The sequence below is a fragment of the Phocoena sinus genome, chromosome 1 (genome assembly GCF_008692025.1).
Source record: "Phocoena sinus isolate mPhoSin1 chromosome 1, mPhoSin1.pri, whole genome shotgun sequence".
Classification (NCBI taxonomy): Eukaryota; Metazoa; Chordata; class Mammalia; order Artiodactyla; family Phocoenidae; genus Phocoena; species Phocoena sinus.
The window spans coordinates 176,329,283-176,348,316 of record NC_045763.1 but is presented as its reverse complement, the minus strand read 5'-3'; the positions used below and the strand labels follow the sequence as shown (position 1 = coordinate 176,348,316).

General features: G+C 35.9%; 1 protein-coding gene across 1 annotated transcript in view; it reads right to left on the bottom strand.

Annotated features, from left to right (window-relative positions):
- Positions 1 to 6,701: 6,701 nt before the first annotated feature.
- Positions 6,702 to 19,034, bottom strand: part of RGS18 (regulator of G protein signaling 18) — a 29,258-nt gene continuing 16,925 nt past the window's right edge. The window contains exons 4-5 of the mRNA XM_032641130.1: positions 11,857 to 12,023; positions 6,702 to 9,882 (exon numbers count right to left, since the gene is read on the bottom strand). Coding sequence (XP_032497021.1) covers positions 9,625 to 9,882; positions 11,857 to 12,023 — 425 coding nt within the window. The 3' untranslated portion in view covers positions 6,702 to 9,624. The remainder of the gene's footprint in view (positions 9,883 to 11,856; positions 12,024 to 19,034) is intronic.

The window sequence follows — 19,034 nt, the reverse complement described above, 5'->3', positions numbered from 1 at the left end:
CCTGAGGTTGGTTTTAAAAGCTTGATTTAGGAATATTTCATGTTGTATTATTTTCATATTCCTTATGCATACCTCATGCAAATTAACTTTCTTATAGCCTCATACTGACCTTTACCTCACTGAAGGATATTAAATTGTAAAATGAATCTGCTTAGGAAAATCATTTTCAGAAAGTATTTCTTCCTCTATGTCGTTGAAGTTTGAGATGCTTTTAGCATGCCAAGTCATCGATCTTATTATATAATGAAATAAAAATCTAGACAATTGGCAAAAAATTAAAATATTTTGTCTCAGGATGAAAATGAAATAACAACTCTTAAAATATTGGAATATAGTAGAAAAGAAAAAAGTGCTGGCAACAATTAGCTCTGAATATTCTCAGAATTTGAGGGTGCTTTTCATACCATATATTGGCATATTTGACATTTTTCTCAGGCTGCTTGAAATTGGTGAAACACATATAAAGACAAAGACATTTTGATTCTGTAAATATCTGAAAATCCTCAATTTGTACTTCCAAAATATATTCACATATTAAGAAACAAAAATACTGGGGCTTCCCTGGTGGCGCAGTGGTTGGGAGTCCGCCTGCCGATGCAGGGGACGCGGGTTCGTGCCCTGGTCTGGGAGGATCCCACATGCCGCAGAGCGGCTGGGCCCGTGAGCCATGGCCGCTGGGCCTGCGCGTCCGGAGCCTGTGCTCCACGACGGGAGAGGCCACAACAGTGAGAGGCCCGTGTACCGCAAAAAAAAAAAAAAAAAAAAAAAAAAGAAACAAAAATACCTTAAATACCTAGAAATGAAAAATGTGCTTTTGCATGTAGTAGTTACAAATAATAAACTATTTTCAGTTTTATCTATGAGTGCTTTTGGATTAGTTTGTTAATCTCTGACGATTTCTGAGAAAATAAAACTGCAAGTTGTGTATTTTCTGTTCACAGAGTCTCAGCTGCCTCCTAAAATTCACAAATATAACCTTATGATGCCTAGTGGCACTAATGTCTTGTGTACTAAAGAAGAAGGAGAAAAACTTTGGGTTTCCCATGACCATTTATTTTAAATTCACATTGCATCTTATTTTCAAACTCTGAAATCATATTACATGGACTTTACTTCCTTTATCTAAACATCCGGATTCAATTTTCAATTTAAAGTGCTTTTGAATGTAATGTCATGCATGGAATCAAAAATAGAAGTATTGGTGTTTTATTTTCATACCCAGGAATAGTTTTGTTTTTAAGCCAGGTTTAAAGGCAACAGACCTTTAAAGAGAGCTTATAGATTTCAGAATAATCTCAATAACCAATTACTTAGTTGAAGAAGATGAAGTCTAGGAGATAAAATAGCCAATCTATAAAACCCCGTGGGTCCCAATTTTTTTTTTTAGAAATTTTAATTTTAAAAAAGTAGAAGAAAGAATCATAACATATAAAGTAGTAAGATTGTCAAGCTGTTGACCTCAGTGTTTGTAAAACAAAAACTATAAGTAGATTCGATGGTTGTTTAGTAAAGTCTATGATTCAGTTACATATAACATGTTAATACATGCACAAAAGTCTTTCCTGTTTGAGAATGTTTTCATGGAGATTAATTATCTGGTTCTCCCAGAACCTCCTTCTTTCCCATTTCTGTCTAAGCCTACTTTTCCTTCAGTGTGATTCATTGTTTTTCTATGATGTTAAACATTCCTTTACTTTATGTAACATGATTAGAGGTTTTAAAAGGATATATTCATCAAAAACTTCCAAATGTATGATTGTGATTTTACATTTGGTATCTTGAGACTTTTATTTTTTTTTCTTGTTAACGTGAAGTCTGGTCTGAAGCATCCTTTGAAGAGAGTTGAACAAACAACTCATTTTATATCTTTGCTAAAGACTCAGTCTTATGACATGGAAGAGAAAAATTAATCTCTGTGATCAAAGTTTATAATTAAAATTTTTACTTTGTATACTATTAATTTTAACCAGTAGTAGTCATTCCAGCATTTATTCTATAGATGTATTGGAATCTTGGAAGCAAACCTGCATGGCATATATAAAGTAGTAAAAAGAAACAATGGACATTTTAAAATAAAACACAAGAATAAACCAGTAGCTCTAATTAGGTTTTATAAAAATTACTCAACCAAATATCTAAAAATTAAGTTAGTTCTATTTAAAAGTGAATTTAAGAGATCAACTCATTTACTATATGACACATATCCTAAGTATTAAAGCCAAAGACAGAAGTATGTAAACTTAGTATTTTACAATTGAGTAGTTATTAGATTAAATATGCAATTTTAATATGAAAATTATTAAGTATCTCAATACTTCCAAAAATCAGGAAGTCAAGAAATGACTAGAATTTAAATACTGATAAGAATTATCACTAACAAATTCAGATACTATGCCAATAAACATAATTAATTTACTTCATTTCTTCCATAAAATAAAATTCTTTGAATTTTTATTGCTTTGAAAATTACCATTCAATTAAATTGTAATATCTTTAGCATTTTACAAGTAAAATTAAATAAAAAACAATTGAATTTAATATAATTTGCATTTCTTTGCACAATTATGGCTGTGTATATGTATATTCACTAACACATATTTATAATATCAGCAAAAATAAATTTGAAGGAAAGAATCTAGTTTCATGTTGAGTTCTGATTAAGGTTTAATTTCCAGTAAAACAAACAAGATGACTTTTTGACAGTTTGTGTTTTATCAGAAGAGAATCCTGATACTTAGGAGGCATTAAGGAATTATTATTGATGAGATGAATAAATAAACAATAATGGTTGATATCTGAGTCATTTTTCACTCAAATTCTTTATTATTGCTCTAAATTATTCTAGAGATGACTTCATTATTCTGACTTTTAAAATGTGAAATGTTGATGGAACATGATCTCTAAATCTCCTTTCAGCACTAGTGTTCAGTGATGAAATAAAATTTAAGAAATCTGCTGTCTAAAGCAGGTTCCCAGTAGTGAACTGGATTCCCCTTTTCAGAACAATGTCATGCTTTGAACAGAAAATTTCAAATCTTGCTAATTTTTTCTTATTCAAGAGAATCCCACAGTGTTTTACTTGTAATAAAATACTGTCTTTTAGGAGCCATTATTACATTCATCGTGTCTTTGTCTTAATGCAGGTTAAATGATATCTTTTCTTTTTTTAGGCAGATACGGTTGCTGGAATAAACAATCAGTATTTGCAATATTCAGGGATTAAAAATTCATCTTTTCACAAACTTTTTTAAAGCCCTCAAATTACTATTTTATTGATTTTTCTCTAATACTTTTTATTTGATGTTTATAACCTTAATTTTTTAATCAAAATCCTTTGCAAAGTATAAATATTGTCATACTATATTACCCCAAACATTTGCCTAAGGACTTTCTTCAGTGAGGGAAAAATAGTGAAATTGAGTGACAGAGAAAATACACTTAACCCAGTAGACTGAAGAATAATTATAATTATTATTTATCTTTTAAAATATCTTTAAAAATTTATCTTTTAAAAATCAAACTATGTGTGTATATATCTATACACATATCTATCTATATATTTATCTATCTATATCACCCTGAAATCTTATTTTACAAATTCTTGGCAAAATAGCCACCTAGAGGAAAAAAACAAAGAAAAAACAGAATAGAAGAAAATATACCTGAAATTGGCTAGCAAAAATAAATTAATGGATCAAGTTGCAAAGTTACTGTTTCCTTCATGATCCTATGATTTTTTAGAGAATGTGTATATTACATTTCATAATAGATATGCTTATGAATAATATAGATAAATAAAATTTTATGGATTGAACCATGATTTTTCAATGAATTTACTTCATAGTTTGAGGTGTCATATATCTGGTTTTGGGGTGATATTCATTTATCTGTGTCTTTTAACACTCTGCTTTTCAGTTTTCTACCAAAAATTTACTTCCAAAGACTCTATGTGAAATAATTTTCTGTGAATAATGCCTAAATACATTTCTGGGAGCTCCTACTTAAAGGGAGCCTGTAATGAATCACATTATGATGTGAATAATGCCCATTTATCTATTCTATGAGATCAGTTCAGGTTTCCAGAGATTGGCATTTTAAAGTAAAGTAAAGCATTTTAAAGTGTTTCATTGGAAAGAGCAATTCAGTACATAACCTTATACCATAAAATATACTCAGACATATTGTGAAGACACAAAGGTATAACTCTGGTATTTTACTACATCATTGTGAAACTGTCTTGCCATTTTTTAGAGATAGGTGAAGCAAGATATATGTGAATGTTTTGCATGTTATATTGAAATGACTGATTTATGTGTTTGCCTACACGGGAACACCATGGGGTGTAATATCCTCAGTGATAAACTTTATACTGTGTTATTCATCTTTGCCTTCCTACCATACAGTACAGTAACTTGAACCCAGGTGAAGCTGTAGCAAATGTTTATTGAACTGCAGCGGCTCTGTATGATTAAATAAGGATAAATTAGGCATGAGGTATTCCAAAGTATGGGTTATTAAATACATGTGTCACTGGTGTCATTAATACAGATATGCCCTCATTCAAGTTCATGTTTAAATATTCCATTTTCTCTGCAGGTCACAATAGTTTAATGTTCAGAAAATAATTTGGAGATTTCACATACTGATGGCAATCTTTTCAAATGTTTTTATTCAGTTCTTTGCTCTAGTAAATAGGGTCTATTACGTACAATTTTGATATTTTTAGTAGCTCCAGATTTAACAGTTTTAATCATCATCTTCCCCACAATTATTACTTATTTCCTCCCAGTAGGTAAAGATATCAGAGATGAGACTGTAAACAGACTATCTAAAGATAATGCTGTTGTTTTTATGAAATCTATGATAAAGAATTTCCCTTGGTTATTAATTCTAAAAGTTGCATTTCTACTATAGAAAACTTAATTAGAAGGCTAAGTTCCACATAAATATGATTTTCTGTAGAATGATTATATTCTTTAAAATCACAGTTAATACTGTCTTTTAATTTTTTTGTTTGTTTTGTTTTTTTGTTTGTTTTTGTTTTTGTGGTACGCGGGCCTCTCACTGTTGTGGCCTCTCCCGTTGCGGAGCACAGGCTCCGGACGCGCAGGCTCAGCGGCCATGGCTCACGGGCCCAGCCGCCCGGCGGCATGTGGGATCTTCCCGGACCGGGGCACGAACCCGTGTCCCCTGCATCGGCAGGCGGACTCTCAACCACTGCGCTACCAGGGAAGCCCTGTCTTTTAATTTTATTAAATGCAATATATTACCACTTCTGCTGTTAATTTCTCTCTACTGTTTCTCAAGTGATATTACTTTTTTAAATGTAGCTTACAGTTATGTGGGTTTTTTTTTTTTTTTCTTTAACCATTTGAAGGACCTTTTTTCACTCTTTGGAGGCCCTTTCTACAATTTGTTGACTTATAAGGCAAAAACAATGAAATGAAGTTAACAACAAAAAAACCTTAAATATAATGTGTTTATATATGTGTGTATGCTTTTGGTTAGTTTTGCCTTCGTTTTATAAGATAAGCAAAGTTTGTGCAAGTTAGTGGGTCTACTGTTTTTCTCTTAAATGAAATTAGCTACTCAACTCCTAGATTCAAAAGATAAATGATACCTGGATCATCAGTCACAGATGGATTTGCGATTTGGGATAAATTTGAAGGATTGTCTTGTTTAAGTGTGGCTTTCAGCTGCATATTGTAGCATGCAGACTTTATCAGAGAACATCCAGGAAGAAAGTTTCTTTCTTTCTCCCTGCCTTTCACTCCTGTTTGATTCATATCTGAATGTCCAACAGCTAACAGTACCAATCAAATACACAGTGTTCAATAAATATTTGTTCATTCAACCAACATGTTACAGAAAATGGATTTGGATGTGTTATCTTACCTTTTATTTTCATTGTGGAAAATACTTTAGGTGATGTAGATGAACAAATTTGTCAAATTATCAAGGGTTTTCAGTTTTGTTTTCATTTTAAGACAGGTGATAATTAAAGAGCGAGACAATCAAATATAAGGCCAGTTAATATGGCACAGTGAAAGTAAATTTAATGTGTTTAAATTTAGTTAATGCTATATAGTTAAGTCTGTGAGCATTTCAGCGTTTGTGTATCTTCAATATTCTTTGTCCCCTTTTTTTCTCTTAAAGAAGGGCTACACTGCACATAACCAAAAAGTTAAGCTTTTTCAGCTTTGTCTTTAAAAACAATTTAAGCTTTTAATGTTCCAGTATTTTTCATTTAGCTAAAAGTCATTATTTACTTTTGTTTGTAGTGCAAAATTATAAAAGATTTCATGAGCGCAATAGCTGCCTGCATATGTTACTCTGGAAATCTCATTTTTCTCAAAGGATATTTGTTTGATTTGTAACCTAGACATTACTAGAAATTTTATATTATAATTAAAATATGGTACTTAAGGGACTTCCCCGGTGGTGCAGTGGTTAAGAATCTGCCTGCCAATGCAGGGGACACGGGTTCAAGCCCTGGTCCAGGAAGATCCCACATGCCGTGGAGCAACTAAGCCTGTTTGCCACAACTACTGAGCCTGTGCTCTAGAGCCTGTGAGCCACAATTACTGAGCCCATGTGCCACAACTACTGAAGCCCACGTGCCTAGAACCCGTGCTCTGCAGCAAGAGAAGCCACCTCAATGAGAAGCCCGCACACCGCAATGAAGAGTAGCCCTCGCTTGCCGTAATTAGAGAAAGCCCACGTGCAGCAACAAAGACCCGAACACAGCCAAAAATAAATAACTTTATAACAACACCAAAAAAAAATCAGAAAAGTATTTTAAAAATAAATAAATAAAATGTGGTACTTAAATACAGGGAATACTTTTCATAATCCTGTCCATGCACTAAAGTAAATTAATCTATACTTGGCACTTCACAAATATTTTAAAATTTAATCGTCTTAAGAACACTGTAAATGTTTTATTCCAATATTACAAATGAAAAAGTGAAGTTCAGAATATTTAAGTAGCTTTCCCAACATATTGCTTTTGATAAGTGGCAGAGCCAGGATTTAAATAAAAATATGCCACATTGGAAAGCCTTTACCTTTTGCTGAAATATGTACTACTTTCCTCATAGGGCCTCCTATTGCTTCCATTTAATTCCAAGGTCATTTATTGAGCTTCTGTTATGTACAAAATATAACAGTCTGGGTATTGACTTTTGTCTGTGGGCTTTATGACACCTCAGATGATTTAATTCAACCCAGGTCTCTCTTTAAAGACATTCTGTATTTATACACGTGACTGGTCAAAAAAAATGTAAGCTATATTTCCTGTGATTTTTTTTCCTTTCATGTACTTCTAATTTTTTTTTATAAAATTGTTCCCTATTCTTAGACCAATATCCCATATTAACGTTTAGTCTGAAATTTTCCTTCATTAATCATAATTATTTGCCTCTTTTTCTTGTTTGGGCATCAACCAAGAGGTGCTTTGGAGAACATCAGGTCAATAAATCAATAGAATCCATAAATGTGAGGGCCATAAAGAAAATTAGAAATCATGAGTCCTTATCTTGAAAAGAGGAAGGATGCTTAGAAATTAAATGAATTTCTGAGAATCGGGCATCTGATAAGGAGCCCAGATGTTGACTCTCAGGCTTTCATTGTATATTTCTACAATTCCTTCAGCCAGCGTTCAGTACTGTCTGCACATTTTTTTTTTTTTTTTTTTTTGCGGTACGCGGGCCTCTCACCGCCGTGGAGCACAGGCTCTGGACGCGCAGGCTCAGCGGCCACGGCCCACGGGCCCAGCCGCTCTGCGGCATGCGGGATCTTCCGGCACCGGGGCACGAACCCGCGTCCCCTGCACTGGCAGGCACACTCCCAACCACTGCGCCACCAGGGAAGCCCTGTCTGCACATTTTTACTTGACTTCTTTCACTTCTACAATTGTTTATTTTGTTTTCTGTATTTGACTACTTATCCCCCCTACAGACACAAACTCCTTGAAGTCAAGGTTTAACTTCATCAAGAAGTCCTGTTATGTTTTTGAAGGGTCTCATGGAATATTTCATAATTTAAACAAGATATTGGGTGCTTCTAAAGAGTATTAACAAATGAAAAAGCTACATACTAGCTATCTGCGGTCCTAGAAAAATGCTGTTAAAATCAGTCCATGATTTTTTTCTGATGAGATCAGACAGCTTGTATAAAGTCTTAACTCTGTATAAAGCTATCAAACTCTTTGAAAAGAGACTACCACAAAAAAAGAAAATACAAATCAGCCAAAGAAAAAAGAAAAATAATTTTCTTAGTTGATCTTTGAAATGCATAATGCCTTGTTTTCATATTCACAACAGTATTGGGAGTTGATTTAGCATTAAGATCAGTGACAAAATAACTCGATTAATACTTTCTACTCCAATATCATTCTAAAATAAGAAAATATGTCTGTCTCATTTGATGACAGGAAGGATAATCAGTAATCGGTGAGAGCATTTAGTGGTCAGATAAACATTAACTGTATGAATGAAGAAATTAAAAATATTTATTACTATAGGTGATCTACAGTTTTATACTTTACAGTTCAACTAAAATAACATTTGCCAAAGCCAAACGTATGATATTTTAAATACAGACATTTACATATAATGCAACACACATCTAAAAGTAAATATTTCCCTATAGTTAGAGATATACATACTTATTAGCATCATCATATTTGAATAATATAGCATTAAATGATTCAGTGAGATTTGGAATAAGAGCATGATCTATAGAGGAACACTATCTGAATATGAGCCAGTGTGGCATGTGCCTGAGTTTCCAGGGCCTTGGACTCCTTGCCTCTTTATTTCCTCTCATTCCAAAAATAAAGGTTCATGACTCTGGGGATATACCTCCTCTGGTCATCATTCAGATGACTGACTGCCCACTCTTTTAGCGGCAAGTTTTTCTCACAGATGAGAAGATGCTCCACTCAGTCCCAACCTGGAGCTATTGCAGCATCTGGTCATGTTTCTTTAACCAGCAGAAGTGGTTCCGTATAACTGAGTAAGTCTATGCTCACTTAGGAATGAGCACAAATGGGGATCCCATTCTTGATTATCAACCTAGGTTCTGTATGACCTGGAAGTTCTGTAGAGATGAATGTGTCCTCCCAAAAGTTCCTGTTGCTGGCTTTTAACTAGAAGTGATATATTGCTATTCTTGAGCCAGGGTTCTATACTCTGTATAACCGAGCCAGAGAAAAGCTTCATCATTATAGAAAATGTTGTCCAAATACATGGCTATCTGAGCATCATATAGTTTACATCTAGAAAAAAAGTCCAAACTAGATATTTGGCCAAACTGTTGAAATTTTGCAAAAGTTTAACCTTTACAATCTTATACAACATCATTATTACTTCTTTTCTGCCTTTTAATTAAGCAGTAAGTGTTTCTGACTATGAATGAAATGAAGTCAGATGAAAGCTTTTACAGAATATCTTGGTAGATAGAGTATATATTGTCAGAATAAAAATTTTGGTTTGCATTTTTTAAATCATTTCAAATGACGCACTTTATTTTAAAAGACTTACCAATTTGTTAACGTAAACACGCTATATCTTAGAAGCAGATATATAAGCTTGCCAGCAAAATGAGCAAAATTAATTTTCCTTATAACCAAATGGCAACATCTGACTTTACATCCTGGAATTCATTGTAGGTAAAAGAACGTGATCGTCTTCTAAGATTTGTTGGTCTCTGAGGTCTTCCTTCTATCAAGTCTAAATAGATGTCAGATTTCAGAAAACGTGTGTAACTGTCTTGCTCCATGAGCTGATACACTCTGCTTTGTGCAGCATCAAAACTGTGGAGGGTGGGTTGGGTGATGCTCCTGGTGATAATTTCTTTGGTGTGAAAATCAAGGTTAACCTGGATAATAATAACAATAATAAAAGTGTAATTATTGTCAATCTACTTAAGTAAACACCTTTGAGAAACAGAAGTAAAGGACTGACTCCACGTTGGAGGGGGCATACGGCACTTGGATGCTTGGTGCTTTTCCTGTTGTGGGTCCAGGGATCCAGTGATTCACTCTGGGTTGGCATGTTACCTGGCTCTTCTCTCCCTTTGCACCCGGTCCTTATCAGTCTCTGCCAGTGTAGGATCATGGAACAATGTAATGTTAGGTGTCCTAGAGATCGTTAGATTCAACTCATTTTCAAAGTGGAAACTAAACTTTGTAGAAATTCAATTATTTTGAGTGAGGGCAAGCAGTGTGTTTGGGGCATATTTGGGATTTCAATGTGAGGCTTTTGCTATATCCCAGTGCTCTTTTCATTATATTATGATGTTTTCATACAGGCAAACGTGTGCTGAAAATGCCTATATGCATATATACATGTGTGTGTGTGTGTGTGTGTGTGTGTGTGTGTGTGTATAAAGATATAAAATCCTTTAATGCTTTTTATCAAAACATTGATGATATATTCGGCTTTGATGGTGCTAAGTTTTCAGGCAGGTTTCTTTTCCTTTGTGGGTAACACCACATAACCAGCCGCCTTTGTTTACTTGTGTGTAAGGGGAAGACAGGATAATACATTGAAACACAAAACAGACTGAGACATACTGAAACAAGGAAAATAACTGTCATTTCATGTGCGACAGTATCTACATAAGCAGTGCTACCTCGTGGACAACAATTTATAGTCAAACAGAACTCTTAACAGTGACAGGTTATCAGTTCTACACTTCAGTGAAAAGACACTATTTATTGAGCATGTACTAAAAATACAGAAACTCTAATTCATATTCAAGGATAGTGAAGTAATATTTGCTGGTTTAATAGCCATTTTAGCAGTTGTTTCATACAGTTACCTCATACTGAGCTTGCAGTAAAAAAAAATCACAATTGTTTTTTCACTTGAACCATTGCCACATTAGGTTTTCCTCATCTTTCTATTATGAAATTTTCTTTTAGTCCATCTTAATGTGTAGGAATAATAATTACAGGGCAAATGAAACTTTGTACAGGCAGATGAGCTAACATTAAAATAGTACATAATGCAAACTTCTTGATTTCTCTTACCTTCATCACGTGCAAAAATCTTTAGTTTCTACCGGCAGTTACTTGTGCTAAGGTGATTAACATGATAAATGAATGAATCTAAATGTTGCAATTAATTGTGTTCACTCTTAGTCTAGAATAAAATACCCTGAGGAGTAACTTCAGTTATACCTTTCCTTCCATAGCAATATCTTATAATGCATTCTGTTTGTAAATAGAAATCTATATACAGGCAGACCTCGGAGATATTGCAGGTTCCCTTCCAGACTACCTCAGTAAAGGGGATATCGAAATAAAGTGAGTCACACAAATTTTTTGGTTTCCCAGTGCATAAAAATGTTATGTTTACATGATAATCCATTAAGTGTGTGATAGCATTATGACTAAAAAAACAACATACATCCCTTAATTAAAAAATAACTTCATTGCGAAAAAAGGCTAACCATCATCTGAGCCTTCAGTGAGTCCCAGTAGAAACATCAAAGATCACTGATCACAGATCACCATACCAAGTATAATAATAATGGAAAAAGTAAGAATTATTGTGAGAACTACCTAAGTGTTACATAGATATATGGAGTGAACCAATGCTGTTGGAAAAATGGCACCGATAGACTTTTTCAAGGCAGGGCTGTCACAAACCTTCAACTTGTAAAAAACAAAATATATGTGGAGTGCAATAAAGTGAAGGGAATAACATGAGGCATGCTTGTAAATAACCACCATTTTTGTTTCAACAAAATTCTGACCTTTCTGTTAGAATGTATGGCAGTACCGATTTGACGAAGACATATTCTCTCAAAAAATTTTCAGATGTAAATTTTTACAATCATCTTTACCTCTTGTGGAGCATCATTCTGTATAAATTTCTCATATATTGCTTTTGCTTTATGAATTATTTGTTGAGGGTCTTTGCTTTTCTTGAAATCTTCACAGGCTATCCAAAATTCAATGTTTTCCTCACTGAATTCAGTTTTAAGAAATCTGGTAAAAGTCTCCAGTCCATCTACCAAGGAAAGAAGTGATATATTTTAACTAAAATATATTGATGCGAATATATGCTACTTGATATTGAAGTACAACTGTGAGTGTTAGCAGAAGAAGCGTCTTCCCTCTAATTCAGGGCAGTAGCACACATCTTGCTCATGAGGAACCATGTTAACAATTAGCTGAAATCTTCACAACTATGAAAGGTAAGTACCATTTCTTTTGAAATGAGGCTGGTATCATACTTAGACCTGAGTAACAGGGACCTTAAATCTGGACCTCACTTTGGGTCTCTCTCAGCTGTGCCTTTCCTTGGGGTGAGTGTCATAGGGTTATTCTACAGAGCCAAAGAGCCATTCCAGCTGGAGATCATCTCTCAACTTCTAGACCATGCTTCTTGGACTCAGGACCCTGAAATTCCCTTTAAAAGGCTTTGTGGGGCTTCCCTGGTGGCACAGTGGTTGAGAATCTGCCTGCTAATGCAGGGGACACGGGTTCGAGCCCTGGTCTGGGAGGATCCCACATGCCACGGAGCAACTAGGCCTGTGAACCACAACTAATGAGCCTGCGCGTCTGGAGCCTGTGCTCTGCAACAAGAGAGACCGCGATAGTGAGAGGCCCGTGCACCGCGATGAAGAGTGGCCCCTGCTTGCCACAACTAGAGAAAGCCCTCGCACAGAAACAAAGACCCAACACAGCAAAAATAAATTAATTAATTAATAAACTCCTACCCCCAACATCTTCAAAGAAAAAATAAAGGCTTTGTGTTTCCAGGATTGGCACAGTCCTCTTCCCCAGATACATCCACCAAAGGCACCTGTCTCAGTGGAATGCACACCCCAAGGCTTGAGTGTGGACAGGACTTGAATTTGCACGCTGGAGTGTCCACCCAAATGTGCAAAGAGGCCTCTCACAGTGTGGAACCAAACCATGGGTGGAAAGTGAAGCGAGGTGGGCTATGCTTATAGGGTAGAACTGGGAAGAGTCTGAGAATTTTATATTCAAACGTAATCTACCATGTGTCACAATAGAAGGATAAAATGTGTTTTTTGTGTGTGTGTGTGTGGTTTTTTTTTTGCAATATGCGGGCCTCTCACTGTTGTGGCCTCTCCCATTGCGGAGCACAGGCTCCGGACGTGCAGGCTCAGCGGCCGTGGCTCACGGGCCCAGCCGCTCCGCGGCATGTGGGATCTTCCCAGACCGGGGCATGAACCCGTGTGCCCTGCATCGGCAGGCGGACTCTCAACCACTGCGCCACCAGGGAAGCCCAAAATGTCTATTTTTAACAGTTTATTAGCCTGATCTGTAACTCTTAAGCATTTAGAAATATAGTATGGGGCCTCCATTTTTACTTTTTTCCTGAGCCCCATGAATGTTAGGGGCAGGTATCAAGTCTTATGGAAGACTACCAGGGCTCAAGTTCTTGTTCAGCTAGTTACTATGTGGTCCTGAGGGAATTACTTTTCCTTTCTGTGTCTTAGTTTCTCAATATTTAAAATTAAGATAATGATAAAACCGACCTGATAGAGCTGTTTAGAGAATTAAACGTGCAGGAGGCTTAAAACAGAAACTGGCATATAGCAAGTACTCTATCTGGGTTTTGATGGGGGGCGGTGATGGTTATGATGATGTTGATGATCTTGATGACTATCCTTTTTTTTTTAGGCTCAGTTAGGTAAAGTTTCATAGATAAAACTGTGGCAGACTCAAGATTCAACACTAAGACAATCTGACTTTAATACTAGGGTTCTTTCAACTATTTATGATATTCTACTTTTTTGGGCTAATAGGTTTTTTTTTTTTCATTTATTTTTGGTCGCGTTGGGTCTTTGTTGCCGCGCTTGGGTTTTCTCTAGTTGCGCGAGCGGGGGCTACTGTTTGTTGCGGTGCGCAGGCTTCTTATTGTGGTGGCTTCTATTGTTGTGCAGCACCGGCTCTAGGCACGCGGGCTTCAGTACTTGTGGCTCGAGGGCTCTAGAGCGCAGGCTCAGTAGTTGTAGCGCATGGGCTTAGTTGCTCCGCGGCATGCGAGACCTTCCCGGACCAGGGCTCGAACCCGTGTCCTCTGCATTGGCAGGCAGCTTCTTAACCACTGTGCCACCAGGGAAGCCCCGGTATTTTTTTTTTTAATTAAACTTCTTTGAGAAAATTATAGATTCACATGTAGTTGTAGGAAGTAACAGAGACAGAGCCCCTGTACCCTTTATCCAGTTTCCACCCATATAACATCTTGTAAAACTGTAGTAAAAATATCACAAATAGGATAATGATATAGTTAAGATATAGAATATTTCCATGATTACAAGGATATCTCATGTTGCCTTTTTACTGTTATACTCACATTTTTCCCACACCCAACCCCTCCTTAAATGTTAGGAACCAATAGTCTGTTCTCCATTGCTGTAATTTGGTCAACTCAAGAATATGGTATAAGTGGGATCATGTAGTATATATTGTTTGGGGTGGCTTTTTTCATCTACCATGATCCGCTGGAGATTCATCAGTATATCAGTAATTTGTACCTTTTCATTGCCATGTTGTATTCCATGGTATGGATTTGTTTAACCATTCCTGTTATCAATAAGGATGCTATAAACATTTATGTATAGATTTTGTATGTGTGTGTGTAGACGTAAGTTTTCATTTCTGTGGGATAAGAGAAGTGAAGCTGTTCAGTTATATGGTATTTGAAATAGAGAAGAGAGCATTATAGAAGCATTGAGAAAAGGTAAAAATGTTCCTTCTAGATTTTTCAGATAAATTTTCTCAGGGACTTCCCTGACAGTCCAGTGGTTAAGACTCTGTGCTCCTAACGCGGGGAGCACATGTTTGACCCCTGGTCGGGGAACTAAGATCTCACATGTTGCACAGCACAGCCAATAAATAAATAAATAAATAAATTTTCTCAGAGAAATTCACATTTGAGTTGGATACAAACGATTTTTAGCAATCTTTCTTTAGATTTGTTCTCTACTCATAGTTATGACCTATTTCTCTTTCTGCTATCACAGGTGAGTTATTACACAAGGAAATTTCATGAGTCCTGTCTAGATTTCTCACCTAGCAGCATTTGATAATAATGATCCCCTCCTTTTTGAAATATTCTTCTTCCTAGGATTCTAGGACACCATACCTCCTAATTTATACCATCCGATTACTTTAAGCCTGGCTTAATGTCTTCTGTTCCCTGGTTAAATGTGATGTTCGCTGGGATTCTGTTCTTTACATTCTTCTCCTTTTCTTGCCTCTTCTACCTCCCTTTTCTTTCTCTATCCTCCTGTATCCTCGTCTTCTAACATTTTTCCTGAAACTCCTTTCCCCCTTACTTCCCTCTGTACTTTTTGCATACTGCTGGTACCTACAGGCAAAATAAGGCATTACAAACAATCTTGCAAAACAATAAAAGTTTCTCTGAGTTAAATTTTGATCTAATTAAAAGATTTTAATCTCATTACAAGAAATCATTAGAAGAAAATTTTTCTCTTCACCTCAGATATTCCTCCAGCTACTGATCTATATCTTTCTCCTTACAAAGTCTTTTGAGTAAGCTTTCTGCAGTTGGTCTCTTAATCCCCTTCACTCATTTACCTCCCCATACATTAAAATGTGGTTTCTACTCAACGCTTGACTTAAATAATTTTTACCAAAATGACTTACTGTAATATTCCATGGAAAAAAATTTTTTCCAATCCATATATTACTTCATCTCTCTATGACAGCAGGCAAAGATGAAATATGTCTGTAATTCTTTTCTATGGCACATACACTCTTGAGTTTCTTCTTATATCTCTGACTACTGCTTTTCTAAATACTTCTCAGTTTATCCTTCTTCCTTCTTCTCTTTAATTCCAATTCCAGGGCAATCACTTCAACACTTTAACACAATGAATATGCTGATGATTTTCAGAAATGATCTCCGGCTCAGGTCTTTTTCCTGAGCTCCAAGCTCATATCACCCAACATTTGGTAAACATCTTCACTGAATTTCCCACCAAAATAATCACATCACAGCTGAATTCAATATCTTCACCCAAAAGCTTCCCAGAATGTTTCCCACGCAATGACACCATCCACTCAACAGCTTAACCCGCAACCCTGGCATCCTTAGGGATCTCCAATTTTCTTCTCAACTCAATTGATAATCAAATCTTCTCAACTTTATCTTCTTTATGTATCATGCATCTGTCTTTTTATTTTTATTCAATCTGGAATTACCCTTATTCAGACCAGGATCATATTTTACGTAGATTATTATGAAAACCTTCTAAATGGTGACTCTGACTCCAGGCTTCACTTGCTTCCCTCCCCTGCTACCCCCCGCCAACGCTTTCCAAGTTATTATTCACATTCTAGTCAGTAATATCTTTCTAGAGTACAAACTTAATTATGTTTCTTCACTGTTGAAAAATTTCCAACAATGCCCTTAATCTCTTTCCACTCTATTTCTCACACTCTAAGCTCCAAGCACAGTGAAATAACTTAGAGTTCCATTCATGTGCCATGTTCCCACATCTCTTTAGCTTCTATTGGAAAGATTTTCTCTTCCTACTCCAATTTTATCAATCTAATTTCATCAGGCTAATCTGTATCACCCATTGAAGTTTAAATTAGAGATCACTTTATCTGGAAAGATTTCACTGATCTCTCAAGAATAAGTTGGGTGTCCTTCATGTATGACTTCCTACAGTGGGTAACATTTAAACTATTGTGCTGCAGTTGCTTCCTTATTTTTGTTTCTCATGCTATATTGTGAGATTCATGAGATGAAGGCCCTTGTCTAATTTGCCACAAAAATCCCCAGCATGAAGAAATCACTCAATATTTACTTACTGAAAGAAATAAGTAATAATTGAACACATGAGAAAAAGTACAAATTTTCATTAAAAATACAAAAGTTCTAGCAAAAAAGTCTTGTTGAGGAGGCAGAGATGAGTTTGGGGATCATGATATGTTTGGGATTTGTGGGTCAGGGTACAGAGGAAAAAAGAGAAGAAAGAAACATGCAGAGGGTGCCTGGAAGTCTACATGCAGGTTACCTGTAGATCCTTGGCTGAGGGTCAGGCTGTACACGGGCAGGGCAAACTCTGTGAAGCCCAGAAGAGTATAGCTACAGTGGTGCTGAGAGGTAAATGGAGATCAGGGAGTTTGCATGGGTCTGGGAGACTTTGGATTTCTGGCCCAGCTATAGTGGAGATATCCAAGAAAGGCTATATTTTTGGTATAAATACTACAGGCAAGGTCTTTGTCCTCAAACTAAGATAAATTGGAAAGAGATTGGTTTTAAATATCAAACTGATCAGAAAGAATCAAGAGGATCCACCCATGATTTAACTGACTGCCAGAAAAATAATCTAATGCTGTTTAAAGGAAGACAGCATAATCTAGACTCCGATATCTTCCTCCTTGCACACATACAATAAAAATTTATTAGGCATGCAAGAAATGTCTAATGTGACCCATTATCAATAACAAAAGTGGTCAATAGAAACAGACCACAAGATACCTGAAATGTTGGAAATAGCACAATGTTGAAGAATGAAAAGGTTAAAAAAGAAATAAGTAGTGAATAGATGCAAAAACTCAGAAAAGAAATTGAAACTATAGAAAACAATCAAATGGAACTTCTAGAACCAAAATGGAAAATACCTGAAGCAAAAAAAATTCATTGGATCAGCATGACAGCAGATTAACAACTGCCTAAGAAAAGATGAGTAGACTAGAAGATGGGAAAATAGAAATTATTTAATTTAGGATAGTAGAGGACTTCCCTGGTGGCACAGTAGTTAAGAATCTGCCTGCCAGTGCAGGGGACATGGGTTTGAGCCCTGGTCTGGGAAGATCCCATATGCCGCAGAGCAACTAAACCCATGTGCCACAACTACTGAACCTGAGCTCTAGAGCCCACAAGCCACAAATACTGAGCCCACCTTGTGCCACAACTACTGAAGCCCGCGTGCCTAGAGCCTATGCTTGGCAACAGGAGAAGCCACCGCAATGAGAAGCCCACACACTGCAACAAAGAGTAGCCCCTGCTCACCACAACTAGAGAAATCCCGCGCACAGCAATGAAGACATAACACAGCCAAAAATTTTAAAAAATTTTAAAAAAAGGATAGCAGGAAACGAGGGGGAAAATTTCACAATTATACTTCCAGATTTTAATTCTGTTCACTCATACATTTATAGAACAAATAGACAGAATGTCAATCAGAATATGTAAAACTTGAACATTATCAACTAAATTGACCTAATTGACAATTATATGACATTCTACCAAATACATATTTTCAAGTGCACAAGCAAGATTATCTAAGATGGATCACATGCTAGGATGTAAAATGAATATAAATAAATGTCAAAAGACTGAAGTCTTACACAGTATGTCCTTTGCCCATAAGGGTTTTAATCAAAAATCAACTAGTCATTTTCACAGTGTTGATTCTTCCAATCCAACAACATGGTATATCTCTCCATCTGTTTGTATGATCTTTAATTTCTTTCATCAGTATCTTACAGTTTTCTGCATACAGGTCTTTTGTCTCCTTAGGTAGGTTTATTCCTAGGTATTTTTTCTTTTTGTTGCAATGGTAAATGGGAGTGTTTCCTTAATTTCGCTTTCAGATTTTTTGTCATTAGTGTATAGGAATGCAAGAGATTTCTGTGCATTAATTTTGTATCCTGCTACTTTACCAAATTCATTGATTAGCTCTACTAGTTTTCTGGTAGTGTCTTTAGGATTCTCTGTGTATAGTATCATGTCATCTGCAAACAGGGACAGCTTTACTTCTTCTTTTACAATTTGGATTCCTTTTATTTCTTTTTCTTCTCTGATTGCTGTGGCTAAAACTTCCAAAACTATGTTGAGTAAGAGTGGTGAGATTGGACAACCTTGTCTTGTTCCTGATCTTAGAGGAAGTGGTTTCAGTTTTTCACCATTGAGAACGATGTTGGCTGTGGGTTTGTCATATATGGCCTTTATTATGTTGAGGTAAATTCCCTCTATGCCTATTTTCTGGAGGGTTTTTATCAT